The sequence below is a fragment of the Saimiri boliviensis genome, chromosome 7, assembly GCF_048565385.1.
Source record: "Saimiri boliviensis isolate mSaiBol1 chromosome 7, mSaiBol1.pri, whole genome shotgun sequence".
Taxonomy (NCBI): Eukaryota; Metazoa; Chordata; class Mammalia; order Primates; family Cebidae; genus Saimiri; species Saimiri boliviensis.
Window position 1 is genome coordinate 83426435 of NC_133455.1, and position 23187 is coordinate 83449621.

Sequence of the window (23187 nt, forward strand, 5' to 3'; positions counted from 1 at the left end):
AAATATATATTGTAAATTTGTAATAACTAATAAGCTACCCTAAATACACACTTTTTTAAAACGCTGTTTTGACACAGCACTACATTCAACAAAATCTGTTCCAGAGTGCTCAATTGAAATATTTAGATGCTTATAAATAAACAAAGCTTTGCTTCAAAAGAAATAGTTTACTTCAAAAACAGAGTTGTCAATTTTTTTATGTTTCCAGGTCTTAATAAAAATTAAAATTTATTACTTAGTCACTAACCAACATTATATGAGTATTAATATTGTGGTTATATTGTGATATCTTAGAGGCAAGAGAACATTCTTAATTCTAAATTTTTAAATAACTGTAAGAGTGTGAAAAACACAGAAAGCACATCCATACAAAACAAGAAAAAAAAAATATATATATATATCAAGGCAATTACCTGGATAATTGAGATCAATACTGCTAACTTTATCTCAATTATAAAAATGTTTTAGCCGGGCGCGGTGGCTCAAGCCTGTAATCCCAGCACTTTGAGAGGCTGAGGTGGGTGGATCACGAGGTCAAGAGATCGAGACCATCCTTGGTCAACATGGTGAAACCCCGTCTCTACTAAAAATACAAAAAAAATTAGCTGGGCATGGGTGGCGCATGCCTGTAATCCCAGCTACTCAGGAGGCTGAGGCAGGAGAATTGCCTGAACCCAGGAGGCGGAGGTTGTGGTGAGCCGAGATCGCGCCATTGCATTCCAGCCTGGGTAACAAGAGCGAAACTCCGTCTCAAAAAAAAAAAAAAAAAAAAAAAAAAAGTTTTAGCCCAGAGTATTTATAACCCAAGTTATCTGAGAAATATTATAAACTGCTTGGAAATTTCAGATAACTGTTCAGATGCTATGAAGGTTTTACATAAGATCTGGGAATAAAAGGTAATCAAGTGACTATTACGGAGTTATTTTTCCACAAACAAAAAAACTAATTTGGTTTTTTTTTTTTTTTTTTGAGACGGAGTTTCGCTCTTGTTACCCAGGCTGGAGTGCAATGGCGCGATCTCGGCTCACCGCAACCTCCGCCTCCTGGGTTCAGGCAATTCTCCTGCCTCAGCCTCCCGAGTAGCTGGGATTACAGGCACGCGCCACCATGCCCAGCTAATTTTTTGTATTTTTAGTAGAGACGGGGTTTCACCATGTTGACCAGGATGGTCTCGATCTCTTGACCTCGTGATCCGCCCGCCTCGGCCTCCCAAAGTGCTGGGATTACAGGCTTGAGCCACCGCGCCCGGCCACTAATTTGGTTTTAAGGAAATAATTAATTTTACTTTTATTAAATGCAGGCCCAGTTCGTAGTTGGGAAGTACCAATACAACACAAAAAAGTTCTGTCAAATAAGATGTCTTACCATGTTTATTCCCGCTCCAATGGATGTCTCACAACCAGCAAGACAAGCCGACAGGTAAGACAAGCCATTGTTTCCACACACAGGATCCCATATTTTAGTTGGACAGTTGCAATCCACATTGCAATTAGCAAAAATGTTATTTTGCACATATAAATCTTTTTGAATTCTGAAACGATTTAAAATAATGTAACGGATACTAAAAAATGATTCAATCATTTTTTTTCTTTTTTTCATCTCAATCCCCAACTAGATTTCCTCTCCTCCCATGAATAGAAAAAGAAATCTTCCAGTCATCAATATGTGGCCTGTGTACTATAGCTCTGATATAAAAGAGACCTGCTTTATGACCACATAGCCACTCTTTCACTGATTTATCTCAGAAGAACATGTAGACAATAAACAAGCATTAATTGATATCACAAGGACAGTCATACACATACAGCCACATGTACATACAATTATAAATTCACTCACCCTGTGATATGTCCCCAACCTCTTTACTAAGCCTACCATATGGGAGTCATTTTTTCACATATCGTTAGATCTCAGAAGATGAAGATAAACTAATCTCTGTGATTGATACATTATGTAGCAAATAACAAGGCATGACTAACATGAGAAAATAAAATCTGCAAATTCCATTTATAATGTAGATAATACATTTAGCTCAAGAAACAGATATTTGAATTAAAGAAATACATTCTACTAAGATCAAAAGTGACCAGTGGTTATAATATGATTGAAAGAGCATTTGCATGGTAGTTTAGAAACTGAATTCAGTCTAGATCACAGTGTGGCTTTCTACACATTCTGTCTGTGAATTAGCATCATGGGAGATGGAAACAATCTTTAAAATTTATTCCAATTTTAAAATCCATTTCTATACTGATGTGGTTGAAGAGATTTGAAATGAACTCCTTTTATCATTAAATCTTTTTGAATCTTAATTTCATTTGTAAAGAGAGATAATGCTTATCTTAAATGAAGTTTATGAGTCTCAAATCAAATAGCATATATAAAATTATTATGATTTTATATTTGAAATTATTTCAATCTAATAAACTTTGATAATTTTGAAAAAACATTTTAGGATGTCCTTTATTTCATTTTAACTGATGGCTTGATTATCAAAATATGCCTTCAGGTGAATTATTTGAATGTACATCACGATGGAAAACCTTTCAGTAAAACACAGATGACCTTCAAAATACAAAATATGAAACTATTCAATATTTTAGACATAGCAATACAAATGAAATATATGAATGTATAAATTAATTTATCACGTATTAGGATTCAGTTATACCAAACTGAAGCCTATTGTGAAAACATAAAGGTTATTTTGACTGTGTAGTCAACTCTTAATTTTACTCAGTTATGAGAATGTAAGTTATATAGATAACATATTTTAATGTAACCTAAAACTCTAGGTAGTTTCTGTGATAGGATAATGTCTATTCTAATATCACAAGGACAGTCATACACATACAGCCACATGTACATACAATTATAAATTCACTCACCCTGTGATATGTCCCCAACCTCTTTACTAAGCCTAGAGCTTGGATAGATTGGCTTGATTGGCAGATGAAGAAGACCAAAGATTACTACCGTTAACTCCAATAAGCAAATGATGTGATCATGTATTGCCATTGTAAAAAATATATTAACTGTTTGTTGAAATATTCTGACATTCATTAGAAAACAACATACCCTTCATAAGAGGTATTTATTCCAACAACTGAAGAGTTTTCACAAGTCATGAGAAAAGATAAAAAATAGAGAAGATAATCAAGTAAGGATAACCAACATCCTATGTGGGCAGCTTGTTTGACAGTAATCTTGAACTTCTTCATAATTAAGCCACCAACTATATATCCAATGCATATTGGAGGTAAGTTATAAACACCTATAAATGCAAATAAAATGTTATTTACAAGATGACTTACCAAAGGAACAAATATGCTATCACTTTTATGTAATACGTCTTACATAAGATACTATTTAGGTCCAACTCATAGTGAAGAAGAACGATTTAATTTTATCCCCACTTAGTTACACATTATCCACAGGGAAATTTTGAAATGCCCCATAATGGGGAAGTATATTTTGGGAGACTGTTGTTATCATATTAGCATTCATGTAATTCATTGCAGTAGCTTGCAAATTTCTTTTAGGCAGAGATCATGACCAAAAAAAAATCTCTCTTCTTAGGATCCAGATAGGAGTGGCAAGTCAACGTTGACCAGTAATTTCATTTATTACCTTCCATCCTGTGTGATGAGAATGTATATATATATGTATGTGTGTGTGTGTGTGTGTGTGTGTGTGTATGTGTGTGTGTGTGTGTATACATATATAATTTTTCAGTTACTTATCCACGCTTTGGTTCAGAATTAGACTCCTCTCAAGGTGCTTTTTCTTTTCTTTTTTTTAGAGACAGAATTTGGCTTTATTGCCCAAGCCGGAGTGCAGTGACATGATCATAGCTTGCAGCCTCAACTCCTGGGCTTAAGAGGGATGCTCCCATCTCAGCCTTCCAAGCAGCTGGGACTACAGGCTCACAACACCACACCTGGCAAATTTAAAAAAAAAAAAAATGTAGAGATGATATCTTGCTATGTTGTCCCAGCTGATCTTGAACTCCTGGTCTCAAATGATCCTCACTCTTCAGCATCCCGAAGTGCTGGGATTACAGGCATGAGCCACCACACCCAGTTCAAGATACTTTAGAAAGTCACTTTGTTGAGCCTGTTGCTGTCAGGTGTATTTACATTTCATTTCTTGCTGCTACCGGCCAGCACTCTTCCTTTATCAAACCGCCCCAAGAAGATTAAAAAAAAAAAATAGAAAAACATCCATACAATGTGAGCATCTGGCTCCCTGGATCATATTACTGAGAGAGCTTTTTAAAAACCTGTTCCAGAGCCCCACACCAGGGAGTCTGATTCAGTGTGTCTGAGGGGGAACCCCAGGTGAAGCCTTCACAAGCACTTTAGGTAGTGTGGATACAAGTAGCCTGGGATATTAACTTTTCAAAACAGTGAAAAGATCCCAGGAAAAACCCAAGTTAGGGTAAAACCACTGAGGTTAGTGTGATTTCATGAAAAACCGAATGTGTATGACTGCAGAGACACCTAAAACCACTAGAGGGAGCAAGAAATTAAATTAGGAGGAACATAGAATCTTTGAGAATTGGAACCAAAAGAGTAAAATTTGGTAGTAAAACGCAGAATCCTAGTGAGCTAACTCTGTCTTCTTTTTTAAATTAATGGATTGCCTATCTGAAAATATCTAATTTTTGCACTCCCCAAGGTTTTCATAAATATTATGAATTTACATTCTGAACTGCAGAGAGCAGAAGAGAAGTCAAGATACTTCCAACCTCTTCTCTACCCTTTCTTGATTTTTTTTTTTTTTTTTTGAGAGTAGAAGGAAGAAATGCAGCAGAGACAAAAGATATTCTAAAAGACGTCAACTTAGGAGTTTGCTACACCCACCGTCGCACTGTTCACAACTTCATGGGGGAAAAAAGTGTTACTCAGCCAAGTGCAGTGGCTCACGCCTGTAATCCCAGGACTTTGGAAGGCCAAGGCAGGCAGATCACCTGAGGTAGGGTGTTTGAAACCAGCCTGACCAACGTAGAGAAACCCTGTCTCTGCTAAGGATACAAAATTAGCCAGGCATGGTGGCACATGCCTGTAATCCCAGCTACTCGGGAGGTTAAGGTAGGAGAATCAGTTGAACCCAGGAGGTGGAGGTTGTGGTAAGCTGAGATCATGCCATTGCACTTCAGCCTGGGCAATCAGAGCAAAAGTCCATCTCAAAAAACAAAAAAGTATACTACTAATGCAGAGAAAAACAAACATACCCATTAGAAAGATCGCATCCGAAGATGATTTTCCATATTGCTGTTCCAGGTATTTAGGCATGAAGGAGATCATGTTAACAAAAGCATTAAACTGTATCACACTTATAAGTATGAAAAGCATATAAACTGGATTGCAGGAAAGACTTTTCATGAATGGTAAAAAATCTGAAATGAGAGAATGACAACTGTGTCAAATGAACTTGGCTTTGCATTTTGATTGGCTTTTCCTGAAACATCCACCTCCTCAAAAAATTATGTTTTTTACTGTTTGTAATGCATATGTGTTTGTTAATTCTTTTTTCTCCTTGAAAGCGGAAGTCATAGCAAAGTTTTGGTGACTTCTGGAGGTCAGTGATGCAGCTGACTGGTTAGAGATCAGAACACAATAGTTTTTCCCTCTGTAAGTCACTATTGACTCTTAAAGATCAATTAGCAAAACTACAAAGTGACCAAAATATTGTCTGTGTCCACAGCATTTTATTTCTAATCTTTTGTTCTTCTATTAATACATTCTCTTTTCTACCATTCATTAGAATGAAAGGTGCTTGTTCTGTTCTGTAAAATCTGGAGGGAAATAAACTTGATAAAGAAGATTTCACATAAATATTTATGTTATCACTCCTTGAACATTTGAAATGAAGATATATGTGGGAATTATTGAAATATAAATGTTCTCAAGTATCTGGACATTTTTTGCTTCTTCAGAACAACAGTTTCAGTGGTTCTGCCAATGATTCACAAAAGGACCTACCTGGAGATATTTTTTAAAATACCAGCATTCAGTTCCCAACCTCAGAGATGCTGATTCATTCGGTACATTCTAAGGACTATGTAAATGACTTAACCAAAAATTATTCCTGTTTGAAAAATCCACAGAGCCAAACGTGTGGCCTGCCTCTAGCAAATGTTCTTGGTCACACAGCTGCCATGTAGGCTCAAGTTCTCACTTTGATTTTCTTTCACTTTTCCTATCTACATGTTCTCTGTCTTGACTTTCTTATTTTGTAGTATACTGGTTTGCTTAATAAACTGCTCACAATTCATTCTGGAACAAAATTTCAATAAATAGACAATCTGGAAGAGGAAGAAGCATAGATTAATGCAAATAAATAAATTATAACTGTAGAATTTGTATTTGTGAATAGGGGACATGACAGGAGAGCTAAATGTTATCCAAACTCTGAAGATTTTTAGGTCACCCATGTTTGTTGACATCCCTGTCCTAATAAACGAATCTCAGTAACACAACTTTGTTTTCTATTTCTTACAACAAGCTAAGCTCTTTTGTAATTTTGAAAATAGAACTGATTTTGCAGATTGCAAGAGGTCTATCAGTCCATAACTATCCTTTAGGGAAGAGTTTTTAATCTCATCAGAATAATCCTGAGAATGTGCAAGATTCTGAGTTGGCTCCTAATGACCAAAGATGTATTAAATTATGCTCAATTATGATTTAAGAGAATTTATAATTTTAAGAGAAATTCTTTGCAAAATAACATTGTAATTTATGGGTGATGATAGAAGCAGCAACGGCAACAATAAAAGTACTAACATTAGTATCAGTATTAATAATAATGTGTGCTAGAATGTTTTTTACCTTCACACAACAATTCTATAACAAGTATTATTATTATCCCCATTTTACAGAAAACTGAGCCCCTCCCCATCAATCAAATAAACATTTTTAAGTTCCAATACCCACGCCACACATTCACACTAATTAAATCAGACCTTCTGGGAATACTACAGAACTTTCAGCCATCAGTCTTTTTTTTAATTTTCTAGGTGATTCCAATGTGCCACCGAGTTTAAGAATCAGTGCTCTTGAGTACTAAATACTTAGACTATCTTAGTTTAGTTTACCACAGAAAAACCTTCTGTAAATTATGCTTTGAGCTTTTATTGAGGTTCTGTACCAAAAAAAAACCAAAACCAAAAACAAAAACAAAAACAACAAAAACTTACATGAAATATACCCTTGCATTTGCTAGAAAATCACTACATTGCTCAATATTACCTGTATCATACATCATATGATCACTAAAATTTTTTTTTTTTTACAATTTCTTCCTGAGAAACTGCTTCTTTTTGTAAATTATTATTCTTTCCACTACCAAGTATAGAGTTGGGTCACCTCTCATGGTTTTCTGTTGTTGTTGTTTGTTTTTTCTGCCTTAATTTCTAGGAAGCTCATAATTAAACTAACATGTTAGTTACAAAATGATGCTAACCATTAGGATTGGAGTATATTTTTTCCTACTTTTGTTCTTAATTTAAATTTGCTTGTTTGTTTTCTTTTAATTCAACCTACGATCTTTGTAAAATGGGTTTTTTAGAGCAAATGGGACCGTATATATACACATATGAGAGAGAGAGTGCCAAGACTGACCTAAAAGTTTACATAAATGCTGATCTGAAATAATTCAGCTTCCAAATTATACTATTTCTTTTCAAGTAGTAGCATAGGAAGAATCAGACTAGTTAGGTATTATTGACTGGTGACTGTTCATGACAAATTGTCTCAACACAGCATAGCATGTCATAATGTTAGACTAAAATACAGAGGTATCTATATGAAATAAAAGGTCAATTTTATAGTATTTAAAATATGTGTGTTTGCCTTTAGTGATTCCATTTTTTTCCTTCTTGAACTCTTCTCTTTGTTTCTCTTCATTTTCATTTTTAATTATGTCAGCATTATCCTCCTGTCCTTCCTTTGGAAGTGTTTTGGGCAAAAAGAAAAAGGGAATGGCAGTGAGCACATTAACTCCTGCACAAATCAGAAAGCCAAACCACCATGCACCAACCCAACGAGTATCAATAGGAGTTATGGTCAGATCATCTGTAAAAAAATATACACACTTTTGTTAGCTTAATCAGTATTTTCCATATGGACTATAGAAAATTTTTAAAATTATAATAATCAGGTCCTAACCAAGTATAAAATTTGCTTATAGTTCAGACACTGATAAAATTTTTCTAATAATATGTGGTATTATAACATTATCTAGTAATAAATTAGGCTGGTTATCTATCATGTAAGGAATTTAAAAGCAGATAGTAACTAAACAATTACAGGTTCTATTTTGTCATCAACAAATGATTACTTAATTGAAATAAATTCAAACCTATGTGCTTAAATATTTTAAAACCAAGAAATATAGTTGTGCAGTAGATGGGATTCTGTGTCAGATTAGCATTTTATCCTGCTCTACTGCTTTCTGGTTTGGAATATTTGAAAAGTTATTTAAACTCCTGCACTACAGTTTGCTCACTTGTAAAGTGGCGATTATTTATCAAATTGAGGACTAAGTTAGGCCATGATTATATATCATAACATATCTGAGATGCTTCGTATAATCTAGACACTGTAAAAATAGATTTTATTGAATTACCTGTGTTCACAGATCCAGTGTCAACATAAACATTTGCACAGAATGATGCCAGCAAAAGTCCAATCAAAGGACCAATAATAGCTCCTGTTTCTACAAACCCTAAAAATAAATAAAAATATAAGGTTATAGTATAGTTATATGCCCACATAAAAAGTTCTAGGTCCATGAAAAACCTGAAGAGTGAATGTTTTTGCCTTAGATACTTTTGACTATATCTATACAATTTATACAAAAGTTCAGGTTGATGTACATATAAGTAATGCTTTTTTCTATAAATGTTGAAAAAGAACCTCATAATTGAAGGCCACTTTCCCCAGCCTCCTAATTCTCTTTCATGCTGCATCATGGGTAAAGATTTGCTATAGCAGCACAGGCAGTCCCAGCTTGGCTCATGCCATTGACTAGGTCGTGATATAACCAAGGTCCTGTTAATTCATCCCACAGCCACGTTTTGGGAGGAATTCTAAAGCAATATCATGTTATAATAAATTTCTTATGGCACATTCCTCAGAAAAGTTTCATTCTCAGATCTGCAACTTGAAACTTCCTTTTGGCTATGTCCTCATTATTATTATATGATACAACTCTGATTTTATCACATTCTCCTTCCTTTTCTTCCACATTTTTATTTTCCATGTCCATCAGTCCTAGCTCTTTGTTTAAATTCTTATTCATTAAAATTACATCGTCAGCTGTCTCATCATTTGCCCACAATTCAGAGCCTATGCTGAACCCTCCATGATCTCTGAAAATCCAGACATGAACTTCTTCGATTTTCTTCCTGTTCACTTCAAAATTTGGTTTTGCCTATTGTCTCTGCCTTCTCCATGGTTCTGTGGAGAACCCACCCTATACACACCTGACTTTTTGGTTCCAACCCCTTTTATCTTCTCTAAGGTCTTGCTCTAACAAACACTCCCTCTCTTGTGCTTGTTCAATTTCCCTGTAGCCAACGATACTACAAAATCTCAAATCCACCCCACTTTCTCTCCTTTCACTACAGTCTCTGCCCCTACTTCCTTACCTCTCACTCACATTACTCAAATCCTTTTACATTTTCTTTCAAATACTCTCAGGTAGCATCAGTGAACACTTTGTCACTAATCTAGTGTCCTCTTTTGGTCTTCATCTTTCTAGCTTTCTAGGTTACTTGATATTACTGGCCAACTCCTCTTTTCACATTTTTTTTTTTTTTTTTTTTTTTTTTTTTTTGAGATGGACTCTTGCTCTGTTGCCCAGGCTAGAGTGCAGAGGCACATTCTTGGCTCACTGCAACCTTGGCCTCCAGGGTTCAAGTGATTCTCCTGCCTCAACCTCCTGAATAACTGGGATTACAGACACGCACCACCATGCCTGGCTAATTTTTGTATTTTTATTAAAACAAGGTTTCACCATGTGAGCCAGGGTGGGCTCAAACTCCTGACCTTGCGATCCACTAGCCTCGGCCTCCCAAAATGCTGGGATTACAGGCCTGAGCCACAGTGGCCAGCCACATTTCTTCCTAAGACTTTCGTTAAACTATACATGCATTGTTTCATTGTGTTCTCATGACTATTCCTTTTTCGATTTTCCTTTCTCCTAGTCTATTTACTAAGTAGAACAGTATTTTATCTTAATATTTCTCAGTATGTATATAGTCTTCCACAACAACCTCATTTCTCCCTCTTGATTTAATTTACTACCTCTCTATAGATGATTCACAAAGTTTTTTTTAATTTTTGACAGAGTTTCGCTCTTGTTGCCCAGGCTGGAGTGCAATGGCGCAATCTCTTGGCTCACTGTAACCTCTGCCTCCCAGGTTCAAGTGATTCTCCCGTCTCAGCCTCCCGAGTAGATGGGATTACAGGCGCATGCCACTACACTCTGCTATTTTTTATATTTTTAGTAGAGCTGGGGTTTCATCGTATTGGTAAGGCTGGTTTTGAACTCCTGACCTCAGGTGATCCACCTGCTGCAGCCCCCCAAAGTGCTGGGATTACAGGCGTGAGCCACCGTGCCTGGCCGATTCTCAAACTTTTAATCTAGCTTTTATGTTCTCTTTTAAACCTCAGAGCCTTACATGGAACTGTTTTCTTGATGTAGAGTTATTTGATTTATAGCTATTTGGTTATGCACACACACATGTACCCACATTATATACATATATATGTATACACACACACTGTATACATAGTACTAATAATTATGTAGTTCTTCATTTACTAACCTTATATGAACCATATCATTCATTTTAATATGTATAGAGATTATCACAGCTACATTTATATATAATACATCCTAGTATTTGTTGAATAAAGCAATAGGCATCATAGCAAGGTGTTTGTTAATTTCTTGTAGGAAAGTGTTTGCATTCTTTTAATATAAGTGTGTGAAGGAATTTGAAAGGACTCAATAGAAAATCACTGGAAAAGATTACTGCAAAATTATTGAGTTGTCAAAAAGTTTCAAAAGTCACTTTAGTTAATGATTTCTCAATATTTTCATTCATCTTAATTATGTATAAATAATTTCTGTCATTTCTCACCCTCTTTGATTTTCTAGTTTTTAAAAGATATGCTGCCATACGTTAATAGCAAAATGTTCTTATACGAAATGTTACAGGTTTATGAAGAACTATTGATAAAATAATAAAAAATATAAGCAAGTCATGCATAATAAATTAAGAATATTTCAGAGGTTGAAAGACAGCACAAGAAGGTGGGTCTTAAGTTGGCTATTGTGCCAGGTGACCTCGGTGGATTTTAAAAAGGCAATTTCAAGAAACGTAACCAAAAAGATGAAAATATGTTTGTGAAAAATATGATGAAACCTGTCCATGTGGAGATATCATGATGAAGATAAACTATATAGAAACTAAGTAAGTGAATGTCATGCAGAGCCATGAGTAATAAGCAGGGAGATCAGATTTGATAAATAAGGAGCCTATAGATGTCATAAATATAGTAGAGAATACATGATTAAAACAATGCTGGAGAAATATTATATGCAAATTTTTTTAAACTGAGAGAAGAAAACACTGAAGAGAAAATAATCAATACAGAGAAACTATAAAGTATGAGAATCTGAACAAAAACAGAGGTAGTGAAAATAGTGAGAAAGGTTATGAATATATGGAACATTTTAGAGAAAACATTGGTAAATCTCTTAACGGATTGAATATAGTGTGGTGCCAAGCAAATGAAGGGGTCACCTCCAAGGGTACTAGGTTTGTGGCATTTCCAATAGCAGAAAGCAGATTTATTTTTTAAATGGCTCATTGTCATTTAGCATATCGTATCTCCATTCAATAAACTTTTATGGAAGGCCAACTGTGCCAAGACACTCTACTCACCATTGTGGATATCACTAAGACTACAGAAATATGACTAATTTCTACCCGCAAGGAACTTATTGCCCTGAAAGGAATCTAAGGTAGATTTTCAAACTTACCAATATATAAAGGAGAATTTTCAGATTTGGCAAAATCTTCTATATAGGAAATACCCAAAGGCATGATGGGAGTTTCGCCCATTCCACGTACAATATTTCCTACCAGGACATACACCCACATTAATGATTTAACTTCCTTTGTACACTCTGCATTAAAAAAAAAAAAGACATGACATTAGCGCTTTGATAATAAAGTGTCAGTAATAGTAATTCCATGTTTTCTGTAGGCATTTCACAGTTATGTGACCATGGCACCTTGTCAGTGATTTATATTACTACTCCAGCAATGACTTCTTGGGGAATTCCTAGTGCATTTTCTGACAGAGGACTTGGGTATGGACAAGTGTAAGTGATATGCTGAGCCAGTACCTATTGAGTTGGGAGAGATGAATACATACCTCCTCCCAACTCAGTGTTCAGTAACACCTCATTGGTAGTTTCATAGCAGTGTTACACCACAGAACACTAAAAACTAAAAATTAAGGTTTTTATTCTCTGAAGAGATTCAGTTCCTCAGAAACTCCTGGACCTATTCAGCTGCTACAAGTGCTTCCCCCTTCCTCTCCGACTTTGGGGAGACAAAAACACAGGAATATTTTTCTCTAGAATTGGTACTATATAAGATTTAAACAAGAGTCTTGCTAAAGTGTGAATTCTCTACAACTCTAATTATTTTATAGAAACTAAAAATATTTAACTGGGTAATCATCATAGGTTCTCTATAGAACGTGTTGTATGTCGTAACCACCAAATAACTTTAGTACAGAAATCCACCCCAATCCTTGGAGGTGCAGCTGCTTAGTAGAACAGCAAAGACGGGACCAAAGGGAATAGAAAGTGAGAATTATAGGGAGATCTCTGAAGAATTCTATCAATCTCTTTGCCATTTATGTTCTAAGCCAAAATAGCTGGTAAGCTGTGAGGAAGCTCTATGGAGTCCGTTTTCAGAAAAGTGAAGGACAATGCATTCTCACACTTTATAAACGGGCCAGGTGAGACCTGTAGGGTCCTGACAATGGCTGGGTCCAGGAATTTCTTGTGAGGGCTATCTTTCCACCATTTCCAGTCAGAAAATAATAGTCTCTATTTCTGGGCATTCAGATTTTTTGTGTGATGTGCAAAGTGATTTGTGTCTAGAGAACACAGGCTAACTCTAAGCCTACTCTAGGGCAAAATCGAAAGCATCAATGCATTTTCCCGGAGATGTGCCAGAATGGGAAGGTTTTCCTGTATCCACAGTGAAGCATCTGGGTCAGTCTTTGGCAATAGCTAGCTCAGGAAGAGAACACAGGCCACTGTTAATGTCACTGTTTTCCTTTGTTTCCCTCATGGGGGTTCTTCGGCTTCTTCCTGAGACAGATATTTTTCAACTTTTTGAAACGATTTTGGTTTCCTGATTCAATGGTGATCGTGAGATTCCCACCCTTGTGGATTACCGCAACTTCCACCAGCATGAATCCAGAATAAAAATGTCCCCATAAAAAGAGGAAAAGTTCTGGATTGAGTTATTAGAGTCATCTCTAGACCAATTATAACCAGAAGATTATACAGGTCCCTTAGCAGAAGGCATAGAAGGGGCAGAAGCCAGTCCATTGGTGCCTAGGGCTACAGGAAGTTGAAAGAAGCACTACTATTGTGTAGAATTTTCAAGCACCAACTCAAGAAGAAAAAAGAAGGGAGCAGAAAGACAAGTTCCTAAGTCAATAGAAAGGGAATAGAGTAATTCAGAACTGTAGCCTATTTGCCTGTTTTCCCTGCTATAAAAGATCAGTGATAGAACACAAATCTCTTGAACTTGTTTCTATCGTAGGTTCCTATTTACCTAATCATATACATCAAATCATCAACATAAATCCATTCTTCTAAAACATTTTTTCTCTGTGGGATAAACTCAACAATGGTCCTTGAATAGATATCTTAGACTCTCTCCTTTTTTTTTTTTTTTTTTTTTTTTTTTTTGAGATAGAGTCTCACTCTGTTGCCCAGTTTAGAGTGCAGCAATCTAGGCTCACTGCAACCTCTGCTTCCTGGGTTCAAGTGATTCTCCTGCCTCAGCCTCCTGAGTAGCTGGGATTACAGGGACCCACCACCACACCTGGGTAATTTTTGTATTTTTTAGTAGAGATAGGGTTTTACCATGTTGGCCAAGTTGGTCTCAAACTCCTGACTTCTGGTGATCTGCCTGCCTTGGCCTCCCAAAGTGCTGATATTACAGGCATGGGCCACCACACCTGGTCCTTTAACTCATTTTTAAATAACCACGTTAATAAATAAACAAGGAACTCTTAATAAATACATTCAAATATAATAAAAATAACATTCTTTATTATTAGCTATCTTATTCCCCATTGTGACCACTTTGGAAGCTCCTGGAGAGAGAACATATCTTTGTTTATTTACCTAACTCAACCAAACCCAAGAACTCATTTAGAGCTTTTCAGCAGAAAGTGTTCAGTTGTAAGTTCACAGGACAGAAATCAACACAATGAAGTAGACAACCTGATGGATCTTGTGTTGGTCTTAAAATCTGGGTTCCATTTTCCATACACAAGAAACTGCCTGAGGACAAGTTGCCTGAAACTGAAACTGTAGATTCATATTCATATCTGTATAAACACAGGGAAAACATGTTTAGGTTAAGGAGGTAACGAGAACAATGTGGACAATGTACAGATTATTACTTTCTGTTTCCTGTACACCACAACATTCAAATCCAGTAAAAATATCTTTTCACCTTTGCCATCCAAGTTATCATAAATTAATGTCATCAAAAAACTTGGCACTTACTGTAAGTGTACAATTTTTTTATACTTAGCTTTCAATGATTTGCCTGTGGATGATTTACCTTTAGATTATCAACTATCAACCTTCTTTGATTTTTAGGTTATCATTTCCTGGAAGTAATTATTATGGGAAAAGGAACACAAACTTTAAAAAAAAATGAGAAATTTAATAATGCATAATTAAGAATATAAAAGCTTTGAAGGGAATAACACAACAAAACAAGTCTTCAGTTTTGCATTTTCTAAAGTTTGCTCAGAAGAAGCAAAAAATTCCACTTTCTGAGACACCCTGCAATAATTCCTCCATGTATTTCATAAACCCCTAAGAAAAACTAAATATTTGCCCATCATAATGAGAGGCATTAGAGAATCGCAATCACCATGACACATAATGACTTTTTCTCTTCTCATAAGAACAAATGGAATAATAAACTGTGACCATTTAATTTAAGCAAATTACCACAAGATCCATATGCTTTTCCTCGGTAAGTAAATTACGTGCTGCAAGAATGGGGGGGAAAAAGTACGTTCAGTAAAGTCTGTTAGAAATTATGCTTGATTGCTTTCTATGTTTCTCTTAGATAAGCTAACCAGAAGAAAACTTGCCCTTCTGAGTTTCACAAAAGCTAGTGTTATGCCACTGATAGTCTTTATTTCTGTGCTATAGGATATAATAAAAGGGCTCAAAACACCTTCCTCTTAGAACAACTGTTCAGTGATGCCCAAAAAGTTAGGCTGTGAACTACAGACAAAGGCGTCTGTCTCCATACTCATAATCCAATGAGACATGGCAACCTCAGGGAAATGACACCTTTGGCAGGTGGTAAAAAGAAATGTAAGTAGTAGCTGAATAGTACTTGACATTATTTTGGATAGGATAAGAAACAAAAGAAAAGGAAAGGCTCTTTGCTTAGAAACTCTGATCCCTTCAAAAATACTTTAAAAGAGAAAATACGTTTTGTTAATTTATCTACTAAAAATCCAATAAGTCAAAGTCCATTCATTCCCAAAACACCAGAAAAAGACAGTAAATAGATTTTCAAACAGAATAGGAAAAGGCATAATTCCATAAGGACAGAAAGAATGGAGAATCTGACAATAAAAGCGAGCTCAACAAGATTTTGAAAATGGAAAAGCAGGTGACTGAGTGGTCACTGAAACAGAAGACATGAGAAGTGCGTAAGTGTCTGCAAGGAAACAATGCCACAAAGCCCGGGAACGTTCAGTCAAGATACTTCCAAATTCAAAAGTGAGTATGGTCCAAAACACGGAAGAGTGCAAACATTTTGGTTTACAGTGTGTTTAAGAAACATTGAACTCCCAGAGACATCCCCTGCCACTCCAGCTGAAAATGTTCATTGACTCCAGAGTCTGGAGAGGCACACTGAGCATAGAAAGGCAATACAAAAAAATTGGAAGTATTAGATTTTTTAAAAAATCTGCATATTAAACGGTGAGATTCTCACTCACATTTGGCTGGTAGCTAAGCTTCTACTTCCCAAGGAATAGGTTGTAGAATCCCTGCTTAGGAAAACAGGTTAGGTGCAATTCTGAGCTATCTGTAAAACAGCCAGTCCCTATGCAATGACTCAAGAAAGAACTCCTCCATTAACCAAGTTCTACACATGTATACAGAACTTCTAGTTAGCTTCTTGTTATTGTTATTCCTCCCTCTTAAGTGTAAATAGATAACAAAGGACCACCAGTTATATGAGAGAAGTCCATAACAATAAAGACAGCTACAAACAAATTAAAAACAAAACAGTACACTTGGAGGAACCAGAGACCAAAAAAAGATGAACAGAATTTAGAAGGAAAGAGACAATATATTCTTGAAAGAATAATAAGATGTTCCTTAAAAACAGGCATTCAAAGAACAAGAGCCCTTGAAAATTAAAAATGTGGTAGCATAAGCTAGAAAGCCATTCAAAGGCATGGAAGATAAAGTTAAGTCCCCCAGAAAGTAACAAGGAGAAAAGAGAACAAAAAATTAGGGATAAAAGATGAGACAAACATAAGGTTAACACGCGATGTCCAATATTCAAGTAATAGAAGGTCTAGAAAGAGAAAACAGTTGTATGAGAGAAGGTATAGGGGCAATATAAGCAAAGAAATAATAAAAGTAACTTTTCCAAATGTCCAGATTGAAAGCTCCTGGCACAATGGAGGAGATAGATTTATACCAAGATTTATACAATTAGTATAAACATTGGATTTGGAGCTTAAAAGAAAATTTCAATAGTTTTCACTGAAAGAAAACTGATCACAGAGATTAGAATGGTATAGGATTCTGAATAATAACACTTAATACAAATGTTAGGTAGAGCCAGAAAACATTAAGAAAACATCTTCAAAATCCCTAGGGAAAATATTTTCAATCTAGAATTTTATCCCAGACAAAGTAACAGTCAAGGTGGGAGTAAAATAGAAATATTTTCAGATGTACAAAGTCTTAACATTTTATATTTCCCTTATACACTTTCTTGGAAAGCTGTTAGTTTATTTTCTTCACAGAAACAAGTGAAGAGTGAAGAGGAAAGCAGGAGACATGCCATTCAGAAAATGAATAACTGAATGTACGAAACAGGTAAAAAGCAAATTCTCAAGGATAATAATGAGGGAAAATTCCAAGCAGCAATGTAGTAGGCCTAGAGAATTCCAAGTTCAGATTGCAGATTGAGAATTGAAAGTGATATGTGAGGAATCTCCAAGGCAAAAATCCTACACTGTGATATGGACAAGAATATTGAGAGGGCATTTGTGCTGCCAGTGGAGAATTCTGTGATGAATTAGTGAGCAATACAAATAATTAGGTAATTATTAAAATCTAGGAAAAATGAAAAGTTATATAAGAAAATAAGCTCATGGTTCAGTGGTAAAAAAATTTACATAATTATATAAACATAGGTAGGAAAAATGATTGTATGGTAGGAATTCAATACATATTGTATAACACTAGTGTATAGGCATACCTCAGAGACATTGCACTTTTGGTTCCAGACTGCCACAATAAAGTGACTATCACAATAAAGTCACATGAATTTTTAAATTTTATAATGCATATAAAAGTTACGTTTGCACTATATTGCAGCCTATTAAGTCTTCAATAGCATTATGTCTAAAATACAATGTACACACGATTAATTTAAGAGGCTTTATTGCTAAAAGATGCTAACAATCATCTGAGTCTTCAGCAAGTCATAACCTTTTTGCTAATAGAGGCTTTAGCCTCCATGGTGACATCTGCTGGCTGATCAGTGTAGTGGCTGCTGAAGGTTGTGAGCGTTGTGGCAATTTCTTAAAATAAGACAATGATAAAGTTTCCTGTGTCAATTGACTCTTCCCATTCACAACAGCTTTTTCTGTAGCACACAACACTGTTTGATAGCATTTTACCCACAGTAGAACTTCTTCCAAAACCGGAGTCAATCCTTACAAGCCCTACTGCTGCTTTATCACCTAACTTTGTGTCATGTTCTAAATCATTAGCTGTCATTTCAACAGTGTTCACAGTATCTTCATCAGTAGCAGATTCCATCACAGAAAACCACATTATTTGCTTGTCCATAAACAGAAAATCTTCATTTATTCAAGTTTTATCATGAGATTGCAGCAATTAAGTCACATCTTCAGGTTCCATCTTCAATTCTAGTTCTCTTGCTCCTTCCAGCACATCTGCAATGACTTCCTACACTAAACACTGTGACTTCCTCCACTAAAGTCTTGAACCCCTCAGGGTGATCCAAGAGGGTCTGAGCCAACTTTTCAAAACTCCTGTTAATGTTGAGGTTTTGCCCTCCTCCCACGTTCCTAGTGGAATATAGAATAATGAATTCTTTCGAGAAGGTTTTCAATTTATGTTACTTAGATCCATCAGAGGAATCACTATTTATGGCAGCAATATCCTTATAAAGTGTGTGTTTTAAATAGTAAGACTTGAAGGTCAAAATTACTCCTGATTCATGGGCCGCAGAATGGATGTTGTTTTAGCAGGCATGAAAATAACATTCATCTCCATGTACATCTCCATCAGAGCTCTTGGGTAACTAGCTGTATTGACAATTAGCAGTAATATTTTGAAAAGACTTCTCCTCCCTGGCTCTGAAAGTCCTAGATGGCATCTTCTTTCAAAAGAAATTTGTTGCCACTTTTGGGAGGCCGAGGCAGGTGGATCACCTGAGGTCAGGAATTTGATACAAGCCTGACCAACACGGTGCAATCCCATCTTTACTAAAAATACAAAAATTACCTGGGTGTAGTGGCAGGCACCTGTAATCCCAGCTACTTCAGAGCCTCAGGTAGCAGAATCGCTTGAAACCAGGAGGCAAAGGTTGCAGTGAGCTGAGATCATGCCACTGCACTCCAGCCTGAGCAACAGAGTGAGACTCCATCTTAAAAAAAAAAAAAAAAAAAAAATGAAGGCTGTTTCATCCACATTGAAAATCTTATTTAGTGTAGCCACCCTCAACAATGATCCCAGCTAGATCTTCTGGATAACTTGCTGTAGCTTTGCTTCACCTTCTACTTTTATGTTATGAAGACAGCTTCTTTCCTTAAACCTCATGAACCTAACTCTGTTGACTTAAAATTTTCCTTCTGCAACTTCCTAATCTCTCTTAACTTTCCTGGACTAGAAGAGAGAGCCTTGCTCTTCTGGCTTGTGAGAATGTTGTCTTCTATTCAGACTACTCAAACTTTTTCCAACTCGGCAATAGGACTGTTTCACCTACTAATCATTTGTGTCTTTCTTGAAATAGTACTTTTAATTTTCTTCAAAAAACTTTTTCTTTGTATTCACAGCTTGGCTAACTGTTTGGTACAAGTGGCTTAGCTTTTGGGCCTATCTTGGATTTCAACTTGCCCTCCTCCTGAGCTTAATCATTTCTAGCTTTTGATTTAAAGTGACAGATGTATAACTCTTTCTTTCGCTTGAAAACCTGGAGGCCAAGATAGGACTATTATAATAATTGGCCTAATTTCAATATTTTTGTACTAAAGGAATAAGGGGGCCCAAGGAAAGGGAGAAAAATGGGGCAATGGCCGGTCAGTGGAGCAGCCAGAATGCACGCAACATTTATTGATTACGCTCACCATCTTAAGATCACCACAGTGGCTCACGCCTGTAATCTCAGTATTTTGGGAGTCTGAGGCAGGTGGATTGCTTGAACCCAGGAGTTTGAGACAATCCAGGGCAACATGGCAAAACCCTGTCTTTACAAAAAAAAAAAAAAAAAATACAAAAATTATCCAGGCATGATGGCAAGTGCCTGTAGTTTCAGTCACTTGGGAGACTAAGGTGAGAGGATCCTCTGAGCCTGTGGAGGTCGAAGCTACAGTCAGTGAGATCACACTACTACACTCCAACTTGGGTGACACTCTGTCTCTAAAAAATATATATAAATAAATAAATCATCATCTTAAATGGGCATAAGTTAGTGGCATGCCAAAACAATTGCATTAGTAAAATCAATGATCACTAATCACAGATCACCATGACAGATACAATAATAATGCCAAAGCTTAAAATATTGCAAGAATTATTAAATGTAACCCAGACACAAAGTGAGCATATGCTGTTGGAAAATGATTCTAATTGAATGAGTCTAATATTCAACAGAGGGTTTCCATCAAACTTCAATTTGTGAAAAATGCAATATCTGCAAAGTGCAATAAAGTGAGATGCAATAAAGCAGGGTACACCAGGATTCAAAACTAATAGAATAGCATTTACTTAGCAATACAAAGGCAAGGCAGGGCACTGTGGCTCATGCCTGTAATTCCCAGCACTTTGTGAGGCCAAAGCAGGTGGATTGCTTGAACCCAGGAACTCCAGACCAGTCTGGCCAACTTCGGGGAACCTCATCTTTACTAAAAATACAAAAATTAACTGGGCTTGGTGACACGCACCTAGAATCCCAGCTACTCAGGAAGCTGAGGCAGGAGAATCACTTCAACTCAGGAGGTGAAGGTTGCAGTGAGCCGGGAGATGGCACCACCGCACTCCAGCCTGGGAGACAGAGTGAGTGAGACTCTGCCTCAACAAAAATAAAAACAGAGGCTGAGGCAGGTGTATCATGAGGTCAAAAGATCAAGACCCTCCTGGTTAACATGACGAAACTCTGTCTCTACTAAAAATCAAAAACTTAGCCAGGTGCGGTGGAGGCAAATGTAGTCCCAGCTACTCAGGAGGCTGAGGAAGGAGAATCACTTGAACCCAAGAAGTGGGTTGCAGTGAGCCGAGATCAGACCACTGCACTCCAGCCTGGGTAACAAAGCGAGACTTCTTCTCAAAATAAATAAACAAATAATAAAAACAGGGAAAAAAAGAAAGCAATTGGAGGCAAATAGGAGAAAAAGCTAAAAGTTATACATGTTTGCCTCTTGAAAGCGGTAATAAGCAGGAAGGGAGAACTTTTTATTAATATAAGCCCTTTTGTATAATTTCTATTTTTATGACTTTTGTACATAGTTACTTTGGCAAAAATTAAAAGAACAATCAACCTTCAGACTGGTCTGTCCCTTGGTGACCTACAATTAAACAGAATCTCATTATAATTAGAAGTATTTACATGGTCCTGAGAAGGGAATAATCCCAAGTTTTGGCTGATCCTGAGAATCTTTTCACCAGACTCAACTCCATGAGAAAAGTGTCCCAAATGCCCATTGCGTATATTGACAAAACTGACTACGTAAGTGGAAGCAAGGCAGCAAGAGCACAAAACAGAGGAAACAGAATGTGCATTTCCCCCTTCTCATTACAATGCTCTGTGCTGCTGGAAAGCATTTCTCCTAGAGAGGAAAGTGCAAGCTTCATTTCCCGCAAGTGAAATTTGACCACCCAGAATTATCAGACTGGAATACTTACCGGTTCATGAGGAAATGAGGTAGTGATTTTAAGAAACAGCCTAACCCCATAACCACACATCCAGTGCCAATCATTATAGGTCTGTGCAGTTTGGTTCCAAAATAACTCACAAATATGATCAACAAAAGATTTCCTAGAAAAATATTGAGAATAATCATTTTTTAAAATATGAACAGAGTCTTAATTAACAGCCTCACCCAACCATTTACATTCTAGCATTTACTGCATAACAACTAACTTCAATAATGGGATTTGTGCTAGGATTGCACTTAATAATAAATGAATAAAACACAATCCCTGCCCTCAAGAAGGGTTTTATTTTTACAATGCAGACAGATACAGAAACAGATATCTGTGGAACACCAACATTCATAGAGAAGAAAAGAAGAGAAGCCAGTGAAAGGAACTAAAGAATGGTTCTGGGAAATGTGAAAGGCTCTATTTGTGACTGTCCAGACTTCGAAATGAGGTGCAAAAGGTGTCAGCCTGCATGTGACCTCTGACCTTTCTCTCAATGCCTGCTCCATAGAACACTCTCATGTTTGTTTTCCTATGTCCAGAAAGAGAAGCGACAGTCAAATTGAGATAACTTCATGTTTTGTAACTACTTATTTAAAAATACTTTCATTTCGGCCAACATGATCAATACAGGGATCTATTTTTTTTCTACTTCTTTCCCTCGATCAGACAATGCAGTTAAGTAAAAATTAGTAGACCCCCACTTCTGTTGGGTCTTAAGTGAGTCTGGATTTGAGGAATAAAAATGGCAATGAAAAATATAACTCCATGTCTTAGGAAGAAGCATTAGAATAAAGAAACTAATGGGGAAGGCTCATCTGATGGACAGATTCTTGAAGAGTGTGCAGTAAAGGGTTAAAAAAACCAAATATATGAGAAAGGTTTTTGCAAACCATACAATTTTTAATTCAGTAAATAATATCTACCTTGCTTTCGCTATATATAAGGAACACCTCTGCAATGACTCAAGATTATAAAAAATTCAAAACTTTTTTCCCTCAAGGAGTTAATGGTTTTCTCAGTGGTGTATATTTTTAAAACTTTTCTTTCCATCTATATTTTTCTCTAGTTTGCCTTGTATGTAGAAGATATGTCCATTTGTACATTATGTTGTATGGAGAGTGCCCCACCTCTGTAACCATATCAGCCACACTGACCTCTCTAGGTTTCTAACATCTCATCACTAAAGCCATCCATGTTGAAGGTAGTGTCTACAGAGGCCATTGTTCGAAATCTATATCTATTTTTTGAAAGAAGAAAGGAAGAACTTTCCTTCTTCACCTAACAGTGAGTTCGTCTTTTAAACTGCCTTGCTCTGTCAGGAAATAATTATTATGAGAAAGCATGGGAAAAGAGAAGTAAGTTTTTGTCAAAGGTATGGAGAATGCTGCCTGTGAAACTGACTCGTGAAATGTAAGCTAAGTGATACGTCTATTGGCATTTGTAAATTACCTCTCTTTT

General features: G+C 36.3%; 1 protein-coding gene across 7 annotated transcripts in view; it reads right to left on the minus strand.

The window, feature by feature from the left end:
- SLCO1A2 (solute carrier organic anion transporter family member 1A2) overlaps window positions 1-23187 on the minus strand; it is a 62874-nt gene that overhangs the window by 22440 nt on the left and 17247 nt on the right. For 6 of the 7 annotated variants that reach the window (XM_074402872.1, XM_074402871.1, XM_074402874.1 and 3 more), the window contains 8 exons: window positions 21709-21841; window positions 14560-14666; window positions 12061-12207; window positions 8632-8730; window positions 7857-8078; window positions 5237-5401; window positions 3079-3274; window positions 1366-1531 (listed from right to left, as the gene is read on the minus strand). In XM_074402872.1, coding sequence (XP_074258973.1) covers window positions 1366-1531; window positions 3079-3274; window positions 5237-5401; window positions 7857-8078; window positions 8632-8730; window positions 12061-12207; window positions 14560-14666; window positions 21709-21841 — 1235 coding nt within the window. The remainder of the gene's footprint in view (window positions 1-1365; window positions 1532-3078; window positions 3275-5236; window positions 5402-7856; window positions 8079-8631; window positions 8731-12060; window positions 12208-14559; window positions 14667-21708; window positions 21842-23187) is intronic. The other variant, XM_074402876.1, reaches the window with a different exon arrangement.